The sequence below is a fragment of the Rhinolophus ferrumequinum genome, chromosome 4 (genome assembly GCF_004115265.2).
Source record: "Rhinolophus ferrumequinum isolate MPI-CBG mRhiFer1 chromosome 4, mRhiFer1_v1.p, whole genome shotgun sequence".
Classification (NCBI taxonomy): domain Eukaryota; kingdom Metazoa; phylum Chordata; class Mammalia; order Chiroptera; family Rhinolophidae; genus Rhinolophus; species Rhinolophus ferrumequinum.
In genome coordinates, this window is record NC_046287.1 from 57,023,776 (window position 1) to 57,048,964 (window position 25,189).

Here is a 25,189-nt window from a genome sequence, read left to right on the forward strand (position 1 = left end):
AGGAGGTAACGCAAGTGTAAAGTAGGAGACAACACAGGAGGGGTGCTGACTGAGAAACCCCCGGGAGCACTTGAGCTCTAAAGATGCCATTTAGTGCCAGTGAAAATGACCTCTCCGTGTGGCAGTCTCAAATTTTTCAATAGAAGCCTGAAATCCTCTGGGTTTTTACATGAAATCTCCCAATTTTTAAAAGCTACCTCAATTTTTTAACAAAACATTGGGTAGGCCAAATAAAACATGAAAGATGTCAATATATGACTTTTGCTTTACAAAATTAATGGGAAAAGATACCTCCTATGTAAAAACAAAAGGAAACTTAAGATTTGATGGTTGATTTAAGGAATAGTGAAGGGAAATACTGCTAAAAGCTTACTTTGGAATGTAGTTTGTACACCTGACAAAAAATTGTATTAAGGAACCCATCTCAAGAGTCCAAATTTACTCTAAAACATCCATCCTAACAGCACCCGAAGGTTCTGTAAGTCAGGAAAAGACAAGCTCTGCAATATAAAACACACAAAGAGGAACGTCTTTAAAAATGAATCGTTAATGGCTAATAAGTACAAGAAAAAACTTTGACCTCAATTACATTTGGTACCACAAGTTTCAGAAGATGAAAGCACTCTGATCTAATTGAGATGCATGGTTTCAATGCTGTTCTAAAGTTGATCTGATCCTACTCTCACTAAGTCACACTCTGCTCCTTAGCTCTTCAATAGCTGCTTAAAAAAAAACAATACAATGAACACCAGTTCAAAACAATGGGTCTTCTTGGCCCAATTAAAATACTGTACTGAGTAGACAGTACAGTAGGAATACTGCCCTCCAGATTGATTTCTGCAACATCCCTTAGCTATCGCAGTGTATGAAACACCAGGTGGTTCTGGTGAGGTAGCTGGGGCTATCAGTGTACAGCTCAGCATGCGAGTATGTGGGCCAAGGTGGGATAAGATGGAAGCACTGACTTATCATTCTAGTCAAAGACAAAGTATACAGTCACTCCTGGCCCACTTGGTCAAACCAAAACAGACCACCAAAAACTACTGCCTATCAAGCAGGGTCTGTGGAATAGCTAAAAGAATAGAGGACGTCTGGCCAGTTTAATAAAGGCCAAGGGATGGTGAGCTAGTCTAATATATACTTATATATCATACTTTAAAATCATTTTTCTGCTTTCCATAATGGGTGGGAAGGAGGCTGGGAAGTAGAAAGGAAGGAGTAAACTAAATAATATGTGCCAAAGATAGAGGACTTACTAAAGGGCTAGGCATAAAATTATAAACCAACTTGTATCTGTGGTGGAGACAAGAAAATAACTCAACAGAAGACCCTAGAATTAGTGGATTTGTCATTTGTTGCTGTGTATATTTGCGGTTTTCTACGCCAACCTCTATTTTCCCTAAAGCAATGACTCAGCTTTCCTGGGTCCTGAGATCACATGCAAGATTAGGATAGGGGTGAAGAGTAGGGTTAGGCTGCAATGCTACTGTTTTTTGCATCTTGCTATTCAGTAATTCTGTGTGTCTGGAGAGGTGTCCATCCAAATCAGTAAGATGCTCTACACTTACCCAGCACGGGATATCATTAAGAATTATTCAGCCTCTTCCTCACACCATAAGCAAAAAATAACTCAAAATGGATCACAGATCTAAATGTTAGAATTAGCACTATGAAACTTAGAAGAAAATATAGGAGTAAATCTTCTTCACCTTGGATTAGTCAAGAGTTTCTTTCATATGACACCAAAACCACAAGAAACAAAGGAAGAAACAGATAAATTGGGCTTGACCAAAATTAAAAATTGCGCTGCAAATGATCCTATCAAGAAAGTGAAGACAACCCATATAATGGGAGAAAATATTTGCAAATAATGTATCTGATAAGGGACCTGTATACACAACAGGTAAAGAACTCTTACAACCCAATTACAAAAAGACAAACCAATTAGAAACTGGACAAAGGATCTGAATAGACATTTCTCCAAAGAAGATATAAATAAGCCAATAAGCACATGAAGAGATGCTGAACATCAGTAGTCATTAAAGAAATGCAAAACAAAACCACAATAAGATACCACTTCATATACACTAGGAGGGTTATAATAAAAATGATAATAAAAAGTGCTGGAGAGAATGTGGAGGAACTGGAACCTTCATACACTGCTGGTGGAAATGCAAAATGCTATAGCCACTGTGGAAAACAATTTACAAATTCCTTAAAAGACTTAACACAGACTCACCATGCAATCCAGCAATTTTACTTCTAGAGAAATGTAAACATACATCCACGCAAAAACCTGTTCATGAATGTTCATAAAAGCATTACTGATAACAGCCAAAAAGTGGAAGCAACCAAACGTCCATCAAATGATGAACAGATACATAAGACGTGGTCTACCCATGTAATGGAATACTATTCCACAACTTTTTATTGCAAAATAAAGTAGTGATACATGCTATAACATGGATGAAAACAATATGATAAGTGAAAAAAGCCAGTCCCGAAAAACCACATATTATATGATTCCATTTATATGGAATGTCCACAATAAACAAATCTATATGGACCAAAAAAAAATTAGTAGTTGACCAGCGACGGCAGAGAGGAGGACACAGAGTGACTGCCAATGGGTGCAGTCTTTTGGGGAGCTGATGAAAATGTTCTAAAGTTAACTGTGGTAATGGATGCACAACTCTGTGAATGCACTAAAAACCACTACATTTTTATACTTTAAATGGGTTAATTGTATGGTATATAAGTTTTATCTCAATAAATCTATTGAAAAGCAATCTCACTTCTGGGTATACGAGGTGGGACAACTAAGTTTGTGAACTCATCCTAGAAAAAGTGCTACATACCTCACTGCTGAATATCACTACAGTCACCTTCGAAGTACTGCCCTTGGGAAGCTATGCATTGATGCCAGCGCCCAGTCCACCCTTCAAAGCAATTTTGGAACTCTTTTTCTGGAATGGCCATCAGAGCTGTCATTGTATTACCCTTGATGTCCCAAATGTCATCAAAATGTCTTCCTTTCAATATTTCTTTTATCTTCAGGTAAAGAAAGAAGTCAATGGGGGCCAGATCAGGTGAGTAGGGAGGGTGTTTCAATACAGTTATTTGTTTACTGGCTAAAAACTCCCTCACAGACAGTGCCCTATGAGCTGGTGCATTGTTGTGATGCAAGAGCCATGAATTGTTGGCGAAAAGTTCAGGTCGTCTAACTTTTTCACGCAGCCTTTTCAGCACTTCCAAATAGTAAACTTAGTTAACTGTTTGTCCAGTTGGTACAAATTCATAATGAATAATCCCTTTGATATCAAGAAAGGTTAGTAACATTGCTGCAACAAGTTCGCGAACTTGTCAGACCTCGTATATCTAAAGGAAATGAAATCAGTATCTCAAAATGATATCTGCACCCCCATGTCCACTGCAGCATTATTTACAATAGCCAAGACATGGAAAGAACTGAAGTGTTCATCGACAGATGAATGCATAAAGAAAATGTAGTATATATACAATGAAATGTCATTCTGCCATGAGACAGAAGGAAATTCTGTCATTTGCAACAACAGGGACGGACCTTGAGGGCAATACGCTAAGTGAGATAAGTGAGACAGAGAAAGACAAATACCGCGTGATCTCACTTGTATGTGGACTCTAAAAGAGACAAACTGGTATAAACAGAGTACATCAGTGGTTAGCTGGGGCTGGGGGTGAGGAAATGGGGAGACGCTGGTCAATGGCTATCAACTTCCAGTTAAAAAATGAGTACGTTCTGGGGACGTAAAGTGTAGTTTGGTGACTATAGTTAACAACACTGTATTGGATACACTAAATTTGCTGAAAGAGTAGATCTTCAATGTGCTCACACACACCCCCCCACACACACACACACACAAAATGGCAACTATGTGAGATGACGGATATGCTGACTAACCTTACTGTGGCAATCATTTCACAATATGTACATACACATATATCAAATCCTTACACTGCACACCTTAAGCAACTGTATTTAATTATAACAAAACTGGAGGGAAAAAAAAATATTCAGGCTCCTGGGTCACGATGGCAGACGTGGACACGAGTTTGCCTCCTCTCCTCTAAGTCCTAATAAAATGACAACAACAAATTTCAAAAGAAAACAAATCCATAACAGTGATGAGGAAAAGAGGAACATTATTAAGCCAGAGATTTTAATGAGTTTGTGAGACTAAACAAGATGGGATTATAACCACCCACAAAGTACAGCTGAATTCATAACCCATACTAATCCAAAAGGCCTCAGTCATCCTAATGGGAAAGCCACAGAGGGAAATGAAAGCCCAGAATTGTCAGGTATCCATACCTGGAATGGCAAGCAGAATATATGTCAACTGGGACTCACTGAAGAATTATCTCCAGAACAGCTTCCCATGGTGGCGCCTCTGCAACCTCTGTCCCCCGGCCCTACCCAGGGGCTTGCCCACATTAGGCACTTAGCCTCGGTACAATATAACAGGCAGCCCACCCTGTGTCAGTCCACACACGTCAACTCAGCTGCCTGAGGTTCTTCTCAGCTCCCCTCTATACACAGGGAAGAGGCCTGCTAGGGACACACACTCCACACATACACAGAAATCCTAGCTATCTGTATTTGGGAACTTAGGTTTTCATTCATGCATATGAAGGGAAAAAGAAACTCCAAACAATATTTAGGGAAAACAGTGGCTTCCAAGAGAAGTTCAAAGACTTAATGAAACAGAATGGACCCTGGATGAAGCAGAAATTCCAGAAACAGAAGGCAATCTTATGAAGAAAATTCTAATGAATTCTTTAGAGGGATTCAACTGAGTGATCAGAGAATGGAAAAGAGCTCTTGAAATTATAAATAATCAAAATAAAAATGTTATCAGAAAGAAGATAATATTTTAAAATAGGAGAGAAAAATTAAGAGACGAAAGAAAACTAATCCAGGAGAACCAATATCCATCTATTAGAAATTTTGGAAGTAAAAACCACAAAAAAGTGGAGGGAGAATAAAAAAAAAAAATAGAACAAATGTTTCCAGAGCTAAGAAAAGACGTGACTGCAAGTGCTCAAAAAGTGCCACGCAGAGAGAAGAATTCAAGATTCACGCCTCCTGACATGTCAGAGGGCTGGGGAGAGAGAACCCTTCAAAGTGTCCAGAGAGAAGGAACAGATCAGTATCTCAAAATGATACTGACACACAAAGGAGCCAGCATCAGCCTCATCAGTAACCATGGATGCCAATGGGGAGTGATGCTTCAAAGTTCTGAAGGGAAGTGAGCTGAACCTAGACTTCCATCCCAGGGAAATGAGCCATGACGCATAAAGACAAAATAGTCATTTTCAGACATACAACGCTTCAAGAACGTCACCCATCCCAGAACCTCTCTGAAAGTATTACTAAAGGATATACTCTAGCAAAAAAATAGAAAGAAAAACAAAAAAACACGGAATCCAAGAATGTGCCATGGAATCTAAGAAGCAGTACATCTAACAAGAATTCAATAAAGAATTTTGTTAAAGACTAAGGAGAACAGCTACATACAGGCCTAGAAAACTTTTGGCACAAGTTAGAGCAAGTTGTCAGAAGGTTCTGAGAAGAATGTCTTCGAGATGGGAATGAAGTGCCCGTTACAAATAGTACAGTTATACTTGGTGATAAGACATGACGATCAATCAGGCAACTGTGACCATCTGGGCCCCCTCCCCACACTCTTCTTCCTCCCTGCTATTATATTATAATATATTGTATTATATTATACCCATACCGTCTTATATTATTATAAAATAAGACTGGGTCTTATATTAGTTTTTGTTCCAAAAGATGCATTAGAGCTGATGGTCTGGCTAGGCCTTATTTTCAGGGAAATACGGTAGCCCCTGAGCCGCGGCGGTCAGGGTCATAGGGATCTACTTCTTTTTCACTTCAAGTCTAACTACACAACTTGGATGCTGCATTCTGTACATGCTGATGCTAGGTTTAAAAGTTTCAGAACAGCCTGCAGTGAAAGCGCACAAGACTTTGCCGTTATAGTTACAGAACAAAATGGAAATGCCATGTGCCTTGTAAAAGTAAAGGCAACATGGATGGAGGTTTAGCATGGGGGAGGAAAGCTGGAAGGGAAATGCAGAGCCGCTCACTGCCTCCTCATTTTACGTAAGAGTGTCACGAGAGGACCCTTAGTGTCAATCAGTGGCTGAAGAAACAGAGTTTCAAATATTAATGTCAATCAGTGGCTGAAGAAACAGAGTTTCAAATATTAATATTTAAAAACCATAAATGTAAGCAAGAAAATAAAAATACAAGTTTTGGTATGGGGGTGGACAGAATGTGAGCCAAATTCCTCACGTGTAATATTACAGAATTAATACTTTTTTAAAAATAGATAAGAAATAACAGATGTAAGCATATTATCGATGAGGCAACTACCATAAAAACTTTAAAAACAAAAGTAGAAGGAAAAAGAAAGGGTAAAAGAAGAAAGCAATAGTCAAAAGTCACTGCTGTTGGTTGAAATACATTTCCAGGGGGAAAGAAAGTCCCTGCTGCACTGGGAAGGAGAGAGAGGCGTGGAGTCCTAGTTTCATGATGAGTCAGGGCTCATGAGGATGACAGAAACCAAAGTGGTCTCCATGTGCCCTTGAGAGACGGGGTGGAAAGTGGGACCGAAGGTGGCTCTCGCTTCAGGCCGTATACACTGTGGTCAAGTTTATATTTTTCAGATTATACACAAGTATTATTATGGTAATAAAAACTTAAAATTCGTATTTAAAATAAGAAATAAATGCCTCCATGTGGGGGAACGAAAGGCTAACCAATCCATTTTCCCCTATCTAATTTGGTACACGTTGTGTTAAGATAATTAGTGCTGAAGACTACGTGGGAGGTGAGCGTTAAGGAACCGCAGAGGAGAATGTGAACTGGAACAGTCTTTCTGTTGAGCAATTTGCTAAACAGGGATTTCAGTGTTGTTCGGGGCTCTATCCCCAAGACCTAGGACAATGGCCGGGACAGAAGATCTACTCAGGGGTATTTTCACTGAATAATGAAGAAACGTCTGTGCACTTTGGGGTTTGGAACATAGTACAAACAGAAAAAAATCAGAAGTAAACTTTACCAAAGTGAGAGCATATTGCTTGGAATTATGGATGGTCTTCCCCCCAACCACTCTCTTCATATTTTTTACAGATAACACTTAATAAGCCGGGGTGGGGCGTCAAGGAAGCAGGGATCAAAAAAGAATTCATCAGTCCTCACCAAATGTAAACCCAATAATGTATACTTAACCAAACCATCTTTTTTTTAAATTTCATTACGTATAGTTTTCATTTTCTGCAAGTTATATTTGGTTCTTCTTCAAATAGGCACATCTCTCCTTCCTACTATCCTCTTTTATCATACTGGTTTCTTTTCCCTCTTTTCTCTTTTAAACAAACCTATTTTATTTATTTTTTTTAAATTATTTTTTTAATTTATTGGGGTGACAATTGTTAGTAAAATTACATAGATTTCAGGTGTACAATTCTGTATCACATCATCTATAAATTACATTATGTGCTCACCACCCAGAGTCAGTTCTCCTTCCATCACCATATATTAAACAAACCTATTTTATAGTTTCAGAATATTCTATTACTTCTAGTTCTTTGGGTCTCGATTTCCCTATCGGTTGTGTATGCTGACTTTCCCTCCCACAGAAGTGCCCTCCTTTCTGCAGTCTATATACCATTTTATGGTGAGCACATTGATTTCAGGGATCACTGATGTATTTATGAATATGGGAGTCAGCTATGTCCCGAGCTGTGAAAGGGTCCCTCAGGTGGTTTTGCATTTAGTTCAGCAATAACTTGTGGGGTTTCACGAGTCCAACCCCAGTTCTGTGTCACTTTCTAGATACCATATGAAGATACAGTGGGACCCTACCCCATCTGGGCGGCAGCCATGGTTTCAATTCCAAATGGCTGACTTTTCCTCCCCTCAGAGCTCTGGGAACCAGTGTATCAATGCCCAGCCCCTTGCCTCCTCCCTCGCCTCCACCTGGTTCTAAAGCATCTAAACTATGTGCCCTTGGGCAAGTTCTTTAATATTGCTGAAGTTCATTTCCTCAGCCACTTATCTTTAAAAAGTCTATAAATCAATAGAGAACGTAGGAGTGAGATTTTGTAAACTTCCAAGAGTTAATATAAGAAGTCGACTGCCCTTCTTAACACAGGCCCTTTCACTTCCAAAGTCACTTGTTCTCCCTATAAGTTGAGAACTCTTGTTCAAAGGCTCTCTGGAACATTTCTTCCTTCTGGATTTTGACCAAGAAAGAGAGACCGATTGACCCTGGCCATCTGATACTGCCTTAGGTACACTTCAAAGAATGTACTTTCCCCAAATGAAGCCACCCTCCTGTTCGAGTGTCCTCAACCTAACCAGCACAGGAAAGTCACACTGGTCATCTAAGGGTACCAACCTAGAGAAAAGGTGTGGTGAGTGGGAAGTCTGGAAGGCACTGTCCCCAAGCCCTAACAAATACCGGCCTTATGGTTAGGTGAGGCTCCTATGGTACCTGTTTTTCATCTCTCTGCAGTTCAGTACCGCTCCACGAACATTCCAACCGCTGACTAGAATGGAGGAGGGGACCCTACCTCTGGTCACTCGTGGCCTCCTCATTCAACCACAGCTGATGTCACAGAGCCCAGAGCTTCTCAACAATTACCAACTACTGCTCTAGCTCTTGAAAAGCTCCTGAAAGCTGCGACAGCTCCCAGAAAGCAGCAGGGAACAGAGAAACCAGAGAAGCATGCTCCCCTCTTTCCTTTCACTGTATTAATGAACAAATAACGAGAACCCAGATCTTAATTTCCCCGGGTGGGATTCTTCCCACTGTTCGCACGTTCTCATCTACCCCATCCAACACCCTCAACTCCTGTCATGGATTCAAGATCCCTGCAATAAGCAACAGTTTGCAAGTAATCTTGAATTGTTTTCCCTCGAGTCTACCACCCACGATGCATGTTAAGGCCGTGCTCAGTGGCAAAGTCTAAGCCTCTCTCACTACAGCAGCAACACTTTCCTTGGGTCTGTCTGGGGATCGTGAACCATCTGACCTCACTCATCTCAGGTGAGGCCACCTGAGTATCACTGGGGATGCATTCAAGTCATTGTCAGCATGTCCATTTCTCGAGCTGGCTGTTTCTGAAGCACTTAGACAGTTTAAGTCACTTATTAAATCCGCTTTTACAAAATCCTGTGGGGGCAGAGGTATGTCTAGCAATCAAATTCAAATAGAAATACTGTCCTATTCTCTCTCTCTCTACTGCCTTTCCCTATGGTCTTCTGAGTTAGGGCAGTGTTTTTATGACAGATGAATGGCCTATATAAAGAAACTTCAAGAGTATTTTTTGAAATGATAAAAATGTGCCACCATTTCTTTGTGAAGACAGGAACAGAGTGCTTTCCTAAAGTCAGCTATGAACTTGCATCTTTTACCCTCCTACGGTAATCAACAGCTTCTGGTGCCCATTCCAATTTCCAGATCAATCCATCTTGGTTTAACTATTTAAAACAGTACTTCTCACTTCCTTTCTGCGTATCTGGATAACATACAAACTCTTTACCCTGCCTGAGGAGGCCCTACAAGATTCTGCCCCTTTCTTAATGGTTATGTTTCTCAACTTATCTCTCACTGATATGCTTTGAAACCAACCAGGCTAGTCTCCTCCCCGTTCTTCAAACAATTTATATTTTCTGCCACCACACCCTTCCTTGCTCACACCTTTCCCTCAATAGGAAATACCCTCCCTCAAACTCTATCGATCAGAATCCTAGTCATTTAAGAACAAGTTCAACTTCCACCTCCTCCACAAAGCCATCACCAGCACATAGAAAATGATCACTCCCTCCTTCCAGAGAAACTTACAGACATGTTTCTCCTTGACCAAAGAATAAACCCCAAAAGGGCAAGAAGCATGTCTTCTACTTCTTTGCACCCCTCACAGTGCCCAGCACATAGTAAATGCTCATTAAACATAATTGTTCAACAAATGCATGCACACATTCACACCTACAGAATAATATCACACTAAGAAAATAATTCCAACCATTTTTACCAAGGTAAATAAGGAACATAAGGTTTAAAACATTTTGATTTGCTGCAGTTATACAGAGAAAACTACTCAAAAGCTATGAATAAAGAAGAACCAAACTCACTTGCCAATAAGTCAGAGGACTATGCAGACATTGGATATTACTTCTACATAGCAAAGTAAAAATCATGTTTTCTCAAAGTCAAGAAAGAAAAAAGAAAAAGCTTAATCAGCACAAAATCATAATGTGGCTTTCCAAGTTAATCAAAGTTAAGACTATGCCTAGAGGGAGTTTTAAACGGTATTGGAGTGACCATAACCAGTATTCCTCTACTGAGAAACAGTGAATAGATGATTAAGTACCCCAAACCTAAAGCCCAGAATAGTTAGGTATTATGTCACACGATAAATAGCAAGTGGGGACACTGATAAATGCAGAATGATTTTTTAAAAGTAACTTAGCTGTTTTACACTTCATTAACAGTCCCCAATTATTGAACTATCTAATAAATATTCATTATTAAGGTAAAAGGAATTATTAAATGGCAGCAAATTCACTGTATTTTTGATATCCCTAAATATTATGGGGTCCATGATATAATCCCACCTGACACGTCAAAAATGTACAGTTATTATTTGAATTTTTCAACTGAACAACAGTTACATTAGGTCAGATTATCTGTCTACCCAAAACAGAAATCAGTCTCAGACACTGACAGAGTTGAGGAAAGTTAGGTTTGCATTCCCCAATGTCAACTTCAAAGGTCAGGGAGATGACGATGACGATGACGACAATGATTATGATAAATCGTAACAGCAGCATATACTTTGATAGCAGTTATTATATGCAGAGAGTGGTTCTAAGATCCTTACATACGTCGATTTACTTAATCCTCAAAAGAATCCTGAGACATGTATCACCATAATCCCATTTTACAGATGAGAAAACTGAGGCCCAAATATTAGGCACTAATAGATTAGGTAACTTACTCAAGGTCACATCCTCATTAGTTACAAGGACAGAATTCAAACTCGGGAAGTCTACCTCCAGAGGCCATACTCTTAACCACATGCAATATCCCTTTCCCGTCTAACTCTCAAGACAAGTCAATATCCCCTTTATCATCTCCTGATTGGGTACTTTTCTTCACATGCATTGCTGCCTTTCTACCTCTGTGAACCTCTTTGTTTTAATAGTTCATAAATACAATCTTCCTAAGATGCAGAATTCAGAAATATAAGATGTGATTCTAGGTAATCTCAGGCCAGTTCTTGGTTTGAAGAAGTCTCAGCTTCTGAGACTTGAAATTTCATTAAAGCCTCATATTTGTTATAAAAAAGGAGGAAGGTAGGAAACTACTTACTAGTATCTGGAGTTTTCTCTTCAGATCTGCCAAATAAAAATTCATATTTGGCCTTGGCAACACTCTGGGAATGTGCTGACGCATTGTTAACCCAAACAAATGTCTCTGCCTGCAAAATTAGAACAAAACAGAGATAGCATTAAAAATACACCATAAAGCAAAACAACCAACGAGAGGATGGTTAAGCAATTATGACTTATCTACTTGATAGTATGCTACACAGCCATTAAAAATGAACCATGAAAAACATACCATGACAAAACTCAAAATACAAGATGATCACTGCAAGATTACAACTATATTAAAAATGTGAAACATGAACATCTACATGGGAGTAAGAAAAATATGAAGTTTGGCTTGATTGAGAGACAGAATTATGGTGGAATTTTTAAAATTAGGTTTATGCTACTTTTCTGTAATTAGAAAACTATATTTTATTTTTAGACCCATCATTTTCCAAATGATTATCATTACCCACAGCCCATACCAAGAACATTTCTGTGTATAGGTTCTGCACACAACAAAAAGTAGAGTTTCCCCCAAAGAGACCATATTTTTATTGAATCAGGAACATCATTTGCCAGACAGGGCACAGAGTAGAAGAGCTAGGCATCCCATTCATAGTAATTGGCCTAAATTTGAGCGTCTGTTCCATTGGACTTTAGAATTCCTAAAAGTCCCCTATTTGACAGAAAAACTACAAAGGAGACTGTGAAAGTGGTTCACATCATGATTCTGAATTCCTACAACCTTTTTCCTGGTTGCTCTAGACAACTGACAAAAATCAGGAGTGCCTCCCTTCTCTGGCCTAGGATTAATTAAAAATAATAACAAGGTAAAAATTTCAAAACACAAAGAAATTTGACCCAGTCCAATCAGGGAGTTATGATTCTGCCTCTTTACTCCAAACTCAAAAATTAACCAGGATCCAGACAGTATTACCCACCCTGGTTTCCGCCCTCTAATTTAATGAGACGTCTTTTCTCATGTCTGAGCAGCAAATGGCCCTTCATTTTAGGAGAAAGAAACACAAAGAGTTTTATCAGCAATCAGGCAACTACTTCAAAGAGGGAAATTTTATGACCTCAGTACCCTTTGGACCAGAAATGAGTGACAGCAGAAAAGGCCCATGATTGGGTTACGATTAACCCATCGCCCCACTGCACACAGGTTCAGGGGGCAGGCCTCTCTCCGTTCTTGTACACCAATATCAAAGAGCACGCCTGTACAAGTTTAGATCAGCAATTTCTGAAAATAGCACTACAATCACTTAATGGTCATAAGGTGTAACATTTATCTTTCTGGAAAAGCTGTAGGCTCCTCTTGAAGTTACATGCTTGATAATCAGAGATTGTTAATTATCCTTTTCCCCAATAGAGAGGAAATATTAATTTTTTGATGTGTTTAGGGAATTTTCAGGCTGGTAAGGGAGGAACTCGGTGCCCTCATTTAGATAGGGTGGTTAGGGAAGGTTCTCTGAGGAACTAATACCTGCAGAGTTGAGAAAAACGAGAGGCTGGGGAAGGACAGAAACATCCATCTAAGCAGAGGGATGGCCTTCTTTAAAGCAATGGCCTTCAAGTATGCAAGAACTAGGCTACTCCAACAACCGAGAGCAGGCCAGCGTGGCCACAGAAGGAATCGTGGGTAAATGGGCAAGTTCCGCGGCTGATCAGGAGAAGAGCACAGCAGGAAGTAACGCTGGACAAGAGGGAGGCAGGGGCTAACCACACACAGGGTGAGCAGGACAAGGAAAAGCTCGGTGGGAAGACCCAAAAGGTTTTAAACATACAGTGGTTCCTTAACATTTTAGAAAACATCATTTCCACTTTTAAAACATTATACAGTGTTATAGGGAAGTGGATTGGAGTGAATGAAGAGGAAGCAGAGATAGCAGTTAGGAGTCCAAAGGAGGGAGTATGGAAGCTTAGAGGACAATGATGACGATAAAAACTGAAGCAGATGAATTTCAAATATATTTTGTAGAGAGGATCTACGTAAATGTTCTGATAAACTGCATTTAAGGAGTGAGGGAAAGGAAGAAATCAAGGATAATTATGATGGATAACATTTACTGACTACTTACTGCAGGCCAGGCACTGTTTAACACAATACATGGGATCTCTCAACACACGCTGAGAACAAGGCTCTGAGGCGAGCACTACGCTCATCCTAGTCTCACAGGTGGAGAAAAGGACACAACGAGGGGCTCATTAATTTGACCAAGGTTATACAGCCAGGAAGTTGTAGGCCCCAGATCCATAACCTGAATCCAGAACCCATGACACAGAGAATGACTCCCAGAAATCAGGCTTGAGCAACTGGGTGCAAGGACTGAGATGGAGGAGACTAGAGAAGGAATGTTATCTATAGCGTGGATCTGAGCTTCCAGGTGATCTCCCAAGGTCTCAGTGAAACAACAGAAAAGAAACTTCTAAAGGAAAAATCCATTGCTATAGGTCTAGAAAACAAAACAAAAGAAAAACATACCATTGATGAAGTACCAGGTCTAAGAAATTCCCAGGAGATAATTTTGGGGCGTACTATTGAGTTAATCTCAATCTCTAGAGCCTGAGCGCTACTCTAAACAAGGGTGCCTCTTGAGCAAGGATCCTTAACCTCAGTTCCGTGGTGGGGTCTGTCAGTGGAACTCTAGAAGTCTGAAGTTAGATGGGGGAAAACAACACAACTTTACTTTTACTCACCTTAAGCTGAAATTTAGCATTTTTTTCAAATGTCAATGTATGCAACAAACCACAGTATCATTATCAGTAATTGGTGACTAACTTCGCCACCAATAGAAATCATAGCCATTTTCACATCACATAACAGTTACTGCAGATATCGTTAACTATCATTTATACTCACCCCTACTTTGAAACAATAGTAGTTACTAGACCCACCACTAAATCTTATTATGAATAAAGAGAGATAATATATTACCATATCACTAATTTGTTAAACATTTAGATAGCCAATATAATTGTTTTTTGTTTGTATGTGTTTTTGGGTTTTTTTTTTTTTTTCAGCTCCATGTATATTATTGTATGCACTTAGAAAGTATTATCCTGACAAGAGATCCAGAGCTTTACCAGACTGTCACTAGGGTCCACAGCACAAAAGATTAAGAGACCCAGGTCAAGAGCATCTGGCCTCAAACTGCAGTTCACAACCCATTAGTGCTCGTGCAATCAGTTGTGTGGGTCGTGACGAGATTTTTATATAAATAAGTTCATATACACACATACATATTTCACAGAATGAAACTGAAAAAGTCAGAGTAGACAGCACATAGTAAGATAAGCATTGTTTTATAAAACGTGTGTGTGTGTGTGTGTGTGTGTGTGTGTGTGTGTGTTGGGTCATGATAGAAAATGTATTTTTGAGTCATGATCAAAACTATTGGAAACATTGCTCTAGAGTGATTTTCAAACTTGAGCATGAATGAGCACCACCTACAGGGCTTGTTAAAACACATTATGGCGGGCGGGGATGCAGGGCGGGGGGGGGGGGGGGGTCATTCGGACAGTCTGATTCAGTGGGTCTGGGATGTTTGGCCTGAGAATTTGCATTTTCTAGCAAGTTTGCAGGTGATGCTAATGCTGCTGATCCAGCGACCAGATTTTGTGAACTACTTACTACTCTAGATCAATGTTTCCCATACTTTACTGTATATACCAATCACCTGGAATTGTGTGAAAAGCACAGCTCAGCAGGTTTGGGGTGGGTCAGACTCTACAGTCCCACAAGGTTCCCAGGGCACGCTGATCCTGACACACAGAGCACCCTGTGCTGAGGCTGGAACGTGAAGCAGTGTCCAAAGCATGTTCAGACTCTCAGAAAAGAAAACAACAGGAAAGAAAATGCTAAAGAAAACGTCCTCCATGGCTATAGTACTAGAAAACAAAACCTTTTGCGGTGATGCTCCAACCAGGAGTAAAATATACTAAAGGGCTCCATTCTAACAAAGCATTCCATACTATGACAATTGTGGGGGACCCTAAACCCAACATTCAGGTCCAATCAAAGCATTAACATTCCCCCAAGTTGCCTAGTGAAATAAAATTCATTCTGCTTACATTCGTTACTCTTAAAGCTGTGAGCCCCACTGATACATCCTCCTCCCACGACCAGGGTTATAAATCTTCAGCCATCGCTAATCATTTTTGAAGGTCTTTGAAAAATAATATTTAAAACAATCCGCTTGATGGAAGACACATATAATGCAGCACTACTTTTTCCTTCTGTATTACTAATTGAATAAAATGTATTCTTTGTTTTATCACAGTCATTTTAGAAACAAAAATCTCATTAATAAATATAGGGTATGAAGTAACATTAGCAAATGGACTACTGTCAGATGATCCAGACTTAAATCCCAGCTGGGACTTCCACTCAGTCTCACTAATGTTTAGTCTTTGGACTTCAGCTCCCCTATTGATAAAGAGTGCTATTCAAATGTATCTCTAAGGTCCCTTCTAATTCTGAAGCAGAAAGATTCTTCACACTTCTGAACTACTTCCATAGATATTTCATTAAGGAGGAATCACACAGATCTTTTCCTTGCGGTAAAATTACAACGATATGATCACCGAAATGTGCCTCCAGCTAAAGACTCAAGTCCACCATTAAACGTATGGAACAAAGAAAACCTCAGCCTTACATTTTACATGGTTTTTCAAATATACAATGAAATTCCACTTGCATTTATCCACCCCTCAAGATGCTATTGATTATATTACCTACTTTAGACACAAGGGTAGGTAATTCTGATGTAAAGTAATTCTTCAACTGCCTACATTTAAAAAAGAGAGAGAGAGAGAGAGAGAGAGAGAGAGAGAGAGAGAGAGAGAGAGAGAGAGAGAGAGAGAGAGAGGAGAAAGCTGCACGCAAATTTTAAAAGTAAAATTTTCAGTTGACTTGGGAGGGGAAAGATGGGGCCAGAGGAGGGCGTGGTGGAGATAAGGGTTGAGAGCCGGGTTGAGGAAGGTGGCATGCTCCTTCGTTTCCTTAGCATTGCAACTGCAGTATGATGTGCAGAGGACGTGAGAGCCTCCTAGTCCAGTCCAAGTGTTCTCAAGTGCGTTAGGCCAGAAAAGATTAAAAGCTCAATGAAAGTCTATAAAAATAATATTTCACAACTCACTCAAAACCAACACTTGATTCCAATATTCACGCTGCACACTTGACCCTGTTCAACCCCACCAGCTCTCAGCACCCAGTGGAAGTCAGGCCCACGGACACGGGGCACCCCCCATGCCAAGTCAAGTGCAGGCAGGGACTAGCAGCTTGGTGCTAATGCTGCAAAAAGCAATGGGTAGTGTTATGGGATGAAACATGTCCCCCCAAAACACGTATGTTGAAATGCTAGCCCCCCAGTGCCATAGATGTGTCTGTATCTGGAGACAGGCTCTATAGGTCATTAGGGTGGGCTCTCATACAGTATGACTGGTGTCCTTCTAAGAAGAGATTAGGACACAGACACACACAGGAGGGGGATCACAGGAAGACACAAGGAGAAGGCGGCCATCTGTAAGCCAAGGAGACAGGCTTCAAAAGAAACAAACGAGGCTGACATCTTGATCAAAAATAATTTTTTCTCTGGCTGTCAGAGCTGCCCTCGTCTGTGGTGCTTTGTTATAGCAGCCTAGCAAACTGATGCATTACGGACGGCTCACAGAGTTAGCCGGAACAAATGGGAAGTTGTGTGAGATGACCCGTAACTTAAATCCTGTTAAACGGAAACAGAAGCAATCCAAGTCACACCACAGAATACTCAAAGGCCAAGGGAAGGGGATAGGCGTGGCTAAAACAAGTAGGATTGGTGACAAAGAATAGTTATCAAGCAATTAGATGCCTAGATCCCTACCTCTACTTCACTGGCAACTGTACCGCCTCCATCCAGGCAAAAGAATGGAGCTTTATTCACTGGTGAGATTTTTCAAAGAACACCTCTGGCCTGGGGGAGACCAGGCACAATTGATACAAGAATACCTCGGTGCACACAGGGATTTGTTGCTGGATGTTAAGATGCTTAGGCTCTTCTCTCACCCAGCCTGTGGAAGGCACCCTTGACGGGACCCTGCAGGCAGTAGATCGGCAGCACTTTCTCTGCAGAATGCAACAGCCCAAGAAGACAGACCTAAATAATTAAATCAGGGGCCCATTAATAAATCGCCTAACCAGATCCTCCTCCAGTGAAGTCTAGAACCCCCAACTGGTCATGTAGACCCCACTATACAACTCACTCGTAGTCCTTAATTTTCATGACTAGGACGGTTTTGAAAATTACAGGCCCATTACTTTATAGAATGTTCTTCACCTTGGGTTTGTCTTTATATTTCCTCATGATTAAAATCACATTATGCATCTGTGATAGGAATATTACAGAAGTGATGCTGTTCTCTTTGCATCCTATCTAGAGGCACAGGATTTCAATCTGTCCCATCACGGATCGTGGTCACTGTTCTGCCAGGCTTCTCTACTGTCAGCTTAAACTCTTTCTTTTTGTCATTCTTTCGTGTACTGTGGAAAGACACTTAGAAGCTGTGTACATACCCTGTTTCTCATCAAACTTTCAAACTATAAGTTTATTTACTTTCATCAATATGGGCAGAATTTACTATTTTATCCAATAGGCTGTAATCTACTACCTTCATTATTTATTTCAATATTCAAATTGCCTGGTTTGGACCAAGGGAAGCTCTTTCGAGCTGGTGTCTGTGTCTTTCTGACATGTTCCCATTATTCTCTGAGCACCTCTTTACTTTCTGGTATAGTAGGACGTTCCAGGCTTCTTCTCTTTGGGATCAGCCATTTCTTTAAAAAAATTTAAGAAAACAAAAAAACAAAAAAAACTTGGTCTCTTTTAGTGAAGAATATTATTTAGTAGTTAGATACAAGAACTAGACATTGGGTGGTTGGTGTGCTTATTGTATTAGAGGTACCAGTTCATAAACCAGCTCAGGGGACCAAGCAAGAAAATTTTAAACACACACACACACCCACACACACACACACACACTTGGCAGTAGGCTGAAAAAGGGCCTCTTATGCTATCCACATTCTAATCCCAGAAACCTGTGAATGTTGCTTTACATGGCAAAGTCTTTGAAGATGTGATTAAGTTTCTTGATATAAGGAGATTATCCTGGGTTACCCAGGTGCGTCAAGATGTGAGACAGGAAAGAAGAAACTCAGGAAAACAGAGTGAGAGAAAAAAATACTATGCTATTCGTGGCATGGCGTCAGATGGTTGCCGAATTTATCATGGTGATCACTTCTTTAGGTCTATAAATATTGAATAACTATGGTGTACGCCTGAAACAAATACAATATTGTACGTTAGCTATATTTTAATAAAAATCTTTTAGAAAGCAACATATACCAATAGTAATCAATTAACTGGTAATCACTTTATCATCAAAAAATAATGTTAGAAGGAGTGAAAAATGAGTTACTGATTTTTAAAAATAAAATACAAATTGTTTTAAAACAAAAAGATACGATGCTACCAGATGGAGGAAGGGGCTGAGAGCCAGGGAATGCAAGTCACGAAGCCGCGCTAGAGGCTGGAAACAGCAAGGAAACAGATTCTCCCTAGAGTCTCCAGAGGAACCCCTGCCCTGCTAACACCTTGATTTTAGCCCCTAAAACTCATTTCGGACTGCTGGCCTCCAGAACTATAAGGGAATAAATTTCTGTTGTTTTAAGCCATCAAATTTGTGGTACTTTGTTATAGCAGCCATAGCAAACTAATACAGACATACAGAGAAATAAATATGTGTGTGTGTGTATGTTTGTGTGTATATAAACACATGCTTTTATATCTCTGTTTATTTCTAAATCTATCTAATAAAAAAACCATGAGTTCACACTCGTATTTTTTCCTTAAGTACCCGTATGCTGCTTTCAAGTACAAAGGAATGAGTTGTAATGAAATAATCACAAGACAATGAATAATTGTTTTTCCACCTAGTGTTATTCCTTATTATTGCAGTTGATCCAAACATACTTTTCTCTCCCATTATAATTAAGAAATTTATATTGTTTTGGGGGAAAAATCCATTCCTTCAGTTTACCTGGTTTTATACAGAGAGATTCAAATCCTGTCATGTGAAGCATTTTTCCCTTTAAAAATATATTTGACATATGCCTGCATATAAACATGCAGAAAAAATACTGTGTTTAAGAAGAGGTTGGCCTGTGTAATTGACAATTCCCCTACAACCAGCCCCTACTTCCTTGACAGGCTAATTGAATAGATTTTCCAAAAGCTAGTAGCAGCACCACGTACAATGGGGACAGAGCCTCTCAAGAGTAGAAAGAAGCCAGAAACCGCCAGAAGACAAATGGGATAACAGAAAAGCCAAATCTTTGACTTTTAAAGGTTAGAAACAGCATTGAAACCAAAGGGTAGAACAGGAAATGGGACTACAAGGCCACAGAGAAGACAGCAGGAAAAGCGGGACTCCGCTCCTCACCTACTCACTATCCAACCCCGCTGCCAGCCTGTTTTAACCATGGGAGCTCAGGGACAAGAGCTGAATTCATGGCCTTTTTAAAAGCCCCTGGAGGTCCATTCTCATCTCCCCACCAGCTGCTATCTATTCACTCAGCCCATTTCCTGAAAGCACACGCCCCTGGGACAGGACAAGTGGGGGTTCTGCTGCTCTTCATTCAGAGAGTCAGGGAAGCCAGCCTAATGGAGGGTGTGGCAGGGGGCTGCAGAGCAGAGAGAGTCACCAGCTGCCTTCCACTGACAAGTATGTGAAGTCAGAGGGAGGGATAGAAAAGCAAGCCTTTGGCTGACTCAAAGGACTCTTCCCTCAGTAACCTGCATCTTGGAACCATTTCAGTTTTCTTCTGACCAAATGGGAAGATTAGATCTTCCTGCCCTGGGCAAGGCTCTGAATTCACAATACATTAGGACTTATTTATTGTAAATGGTGACATCAGCTTTTTTTTTTTTTTTTTTTAACAGTTTGCTATAGTAAGTTAGGGGCTAGGAAACTAGGACAATGAACAGTCATTAGTAACAAAACCTCCCATAAAACAAATGTTAAGTATAGGGATCAAGTTTTCCTAATAGCACCTTCACTAAGGCACCAAGTAACTAAAGTGTTGGAGAGCTTCAAAGAAAGAATTTATAAGAAAATTACCTACGAAATAGTATTAGTTTACAAATACATCCTCTGCCTTTCCCACCTTTTGACAATTGGTAATGACAGATGGGTGAGGCCTTAGCAATTGTATAGACCCAGTGATTTAGGTCTGCTTTTTGCCTTTCTGGTTTCCCTACCTACTACCTACCTTTTTCACCTTCCTCAGGCCTTGGACCTGTATGCTTGTGATGTTTAAAACTCATAAATGAAGTGCACAATCTAAAGATCCTGATTTTCAAAAGAAAAACACACATTATTAAGCCTTTGAACACATCTTACTTGCTACAGACTCCAGGTTCTTAGGAGGCTGGAGCTTTCCACATACGGAGAGGAGAGCCCTGAGGATGTAAGTTAGGGACCAGGAGGGAAGACTGAAAAGCCACAGAGGACTTTAAAAGTCAGCCCAGGATAATCAGGATCCCTCTGAGGAAATCAACCAGACTATGAATAAATAAGACTCACAAATGCTCCCTCATGTACACAAAAAAGGAAGGCTAGGTACCGAGAACAAAACAAGTACCACACAAAGGAGAGACAGACGACAGGCTCACAGTAAGTGTTCATAAATGTTTTGGTTGAGTCCTTATAAACTCAGCAACCTCAAAAAAAGCCTTGAAACCTTGACAGAAATGCCACAAAGAAATTATATAAATGAAAACTATAAGCTTTATTCACCTAAAGCTAAGCTTTGTAAAATATAAAAGTATCTTGAGGTACTTCAAAGTTTCCACTACTTTTGAAACAAAATAAAATCCCGTCAGATTTTTTAAAAACATGTCATTTGACATTTTGACAAGAAGGAAAAATAGGTGTTAAATGTGAATTCAAGTGGGAATCATGAGAGGTCTCTCTCACCTTAGTTTGTGACATCTTTATTCCCTTCACTTGAAAGTCACCTCCAGGTGACAGCTATGTATTTCAGTGAAACATGTAATACATAGGACTGGATCTTACAAACATGACATGCTAAATTAAAGATTTTTCTCAATTCAGGTAAGAAAATCAGCCTTAATTTTCTTCTCCAAGGAGGTAGATGAGTGATCAAATAAATTAATCCAATATTCTTTTCTACTTGAGAAGTGTAAGTCATTTACCCAACGAGGATCTATGGAGAAAAAAGTGCCTAAGGGCAAATACAAACATTCTGAAAGTCATAAAATCCCTGTTGTAATTTAAGCTAAAATAGCACATGAAATATTAGGAATAATATAATCATTGTACAAATAATTTCTATAAGAAAATACATGGTCTGCCTAAATTTTATCAGAGCAAAATACCTCCAAGCACATGCCCCTTTGAAAACCACCATGAGTTTGGTATCATAAGGAAAATGAGAGTCAGCTCACCCTCCTTGGAAGCATCTGGTTTTGCCTACAGGAAATAAATCCTGACCCGATGGTCCCCAGCATCTCATCCCTGGCTGTTAACAGCTGCCTATTATGAAGAAATGTGCACAAGCTGAAGTAAAGGGATCTATAAATCATGGATGTGTCACGTCAAGGTAAAGGAGGACACCAAAGAGAATATAAGGTCCTCAAATAGAAATTTAACAAAAAATTCCAAGTCAATTCTAGACAAACAACATGAGTTATCAATGGTCTTGATGAAATTTTTTCATCAAATTCATTTCATCAAATGTTAATTTAAAATGAAATATATCATGTGGGTGCTTAATAACTCTGTTAATTACCAGTAAAGCTATTTCTTCAAAATGTCCTGACAAGGCAAGGTGTAGTAATTGCCCAATTTTCCATGGGTAACCTCTCAGCATCCCAGCTTCAGGCAAGTCTTGATGGGCCGTCTACAGGTAAAAGACATGCACAAACTGACAGAGAAATCTGGACTTGGATACTTACATTACCGGAAGTACTATAAAGTTCCTAATTAATATATTTAGCTTTAACAAAGACATAAACTATTCATTTGTAAGCCAAAATGAGTAGAATTCTCGAAAACAAACGGCTTACACACGCATTACAAAAGTAAATGCGCCCTCCACGGCTGGGATTGAAAGGACAACTTGACTTGGAAAAGTACTGGAACTACACACTGTTCCCCAATAAAGTCCTGTTTCCTTTCCCCAATAAAATCTTTAAAAAAAAAAAAGTAAATGATTCTTTTGGCACTTTGAGGACTTTGAGGTCCCATTTGGTCAATTCCCTCTTCAGGAACACCAAGTTGTCCCCTCGTGCCTGGGCAGAGTTCATCAGCCTCACCCACAGGAGGTGCTCCAAGAGTTGTCTTGATGTCACTCACACTTGAGAAAGATGACATAGGAGGAGTGAAACATTCTAGAGCAGTATTTCTGCTGGTCCAGGGATGACCTGCCACGGAGGACCCAGGGTGCCCGTGGATAAACTGCACACTGCTCAGCTACTTGGGCCCATGGAACCAGATTCCTGGAAGTGGTGCTGGAGAACCTGAATGTTTCCCTTACTCCTCTGGCTGAGTCTTGGGCATGCTGAAGTTTTAGAGCTACTATTCTGGACCTGTAGGGAGGATACGACTGAGCCCTCAATCCTAAGGAACAGCAGGCCAGCTGACTGTAAGGGACCAAGCCCATTGCTCTTAGGCCACTTCCACCATCCCTACGACGCAACTTACAACGACAAAATACCTCGGAAAATGCACTGTTGGGCTTTCTGGCTTACTGTGGGTATTTCACAACTGATGTGAAAGTTGTTGGTTGCTATTATCAATGGCTTTAAATTTGTGTGGTGAGCGAAAACAATGCTATTAGCCTTAAAGTTGCTTCTGGACCCAAGGAGTACAAGGATTACTGTATGGGGAAGTGCCCCCTGCTACACAGGGCAAATTATTCTCACAAACGCTGGATTTCCAACAGACAATGCACGAGCTAAAGAATAATGAGTGAATGCAAATTACCTCTGTTCTTAAATTCAGAACACTGGAGAAGCGATTCATCAAGAGATTGCCTCACTTTTAGTTTTAAAGGTGTTTCTACACACCCTACGCCCCACCCACCCACCTGCATACCCCACAGTCTCTAAGCACCAACGCTGAGAATTAGAGGCTTGTTCTATTTTTCATCTATAATTAGAATATAAAAATTATATGATAAACTGCATTTTTTAGGTTGTGTTCAGATAATACTTAGTGCTTTACTAAGGATTAGTAATAGTTAATTTTAAGAATGCTTGCTTGGGCTTGCTGCAAACCTAAAAACTGACTTTCTTCTGTGACACAATAAAAGCAGAGTTCCAAATAATTAAATTATAAATAAACTTCTGGGATTCACATATGAAAGTCAGAAATTGTCTATACATTTTACTTAGACATATGATAAAATCTCGTTAACTGAAGTTGATAGCTCATCAATTCGAACAAAAACTACAGATGTGAGTCTGATTACAGGTCCCTAATTTTGCTTGGGGGCGCTGAGAACAAATTGCCTCCTGTACAGAGCAAATTAATTTAAAACATAAGGAGGTGATGGTATTATTAGGGTGATACACCCCTTATTTGGAACACAATCATCCAGCAAACACATGTTCAGAACGCAGAAAGCAGATTTTCAGAGTGGCTGAAGTATACATGTTTAAAAGTCCATGTAATTAAATATATATATATATATATTCAGGAGAGCCCCTCCAGGTTCTCACATATGGGCAATTTGGGGACATTTCGTTATTTTCTAACTCTTATAAGACTCCAAACAGCTTATTAGAGAGAAGGACTAATGGCAAGCAGACACTATCAAAAATCAAGAATGACAACCACAAGTCTGGCAGTAAAGACAAATGATAAAAGACAACAGAAAGATAAAAGGCAAGCACAGACTTGGAGTAAATGTTTGCAACATATATTTAAAGTATACAAGGTATAACAAATTCCAACAGGATCAATAAGAAAAAGAGAAACCAACAGAAAAATAGGCAGAAGATAAAAACAACCTGAGAAATGTCAGTGCAAATGACCAATATTCCCTGAATGATGTTCCACCTTGCTAATAATCTGTGAATCACCTGTATGTTAAAACTAAAGTTACCGTTTTCATCATATTAGCAAAGATTGAAATGTATAAAAGTAAAGTAATTTCTTCATCTGGAAGTAACAGTAGTCTGACTGAGGGTTTTTGAAAAGATAAAGGAAGATGACATGTGGGAAGCACTTAGAACAGAGCCGGGGACATAATACGTGTCCAACAGATGTTAGTTAGTTGCTGCTGTTATCATTGTCACCATCATAACTGCTATTACATTTGTATTTCTGCATGATTTGGTTTACATCTCTCTCTTATTCAACTATAAGCCCTTGGAGTACAGGACTTAAGTGTATATTTTTCATATAGTTTTTACTCTAGAATATTGTTGACATGTTTTCATTTCAATAAGACACATATATCTTACTTTCTTGACCTATATAATAATCAACTGTATGACTGTAACATAGTCTATTAATTTATCAGTTTCTGACTATTATAAATAATGTTGTAGTGATTAACTTTCCACATGCTTCTTTACATTCTTTGCTGATTATTAGTTCAGGAAAATTTCCTAGAAATGGAATTTGGGGTCAAAGGAAATGCACACTTAACACTCTTCATATGTGCTG

At 39.6% G+C, this 25,189-nt stretch overlaps 1 protein-coding gene across 2 annotated transcripts in view; it reads right to left on the reverse strand.

Annotated features, from left to right (window-relative positions):
- PSD3 (pleckstrin and Sec7 domain containing 3) overlaps positions 1 to 25,189 on the reverse strand; it is a 521,794-nt gene that overhangs the window by 299,946 nt on the left and 196,659 nt on the right. For both annotated transcript variants that reach the window (XM_033104950.1, XM_033104951.1), the window contains one exon: positions 11,451 to 11,559. In XM_033104950.1, coding sequence (XP_032960841.1) covers positions 11,451 to 11,559 — 109 coding nt within the window. The remainder of the gene's footprint in view (positions 1 to 11,450; positions 11,560 to 25,189) is intronic.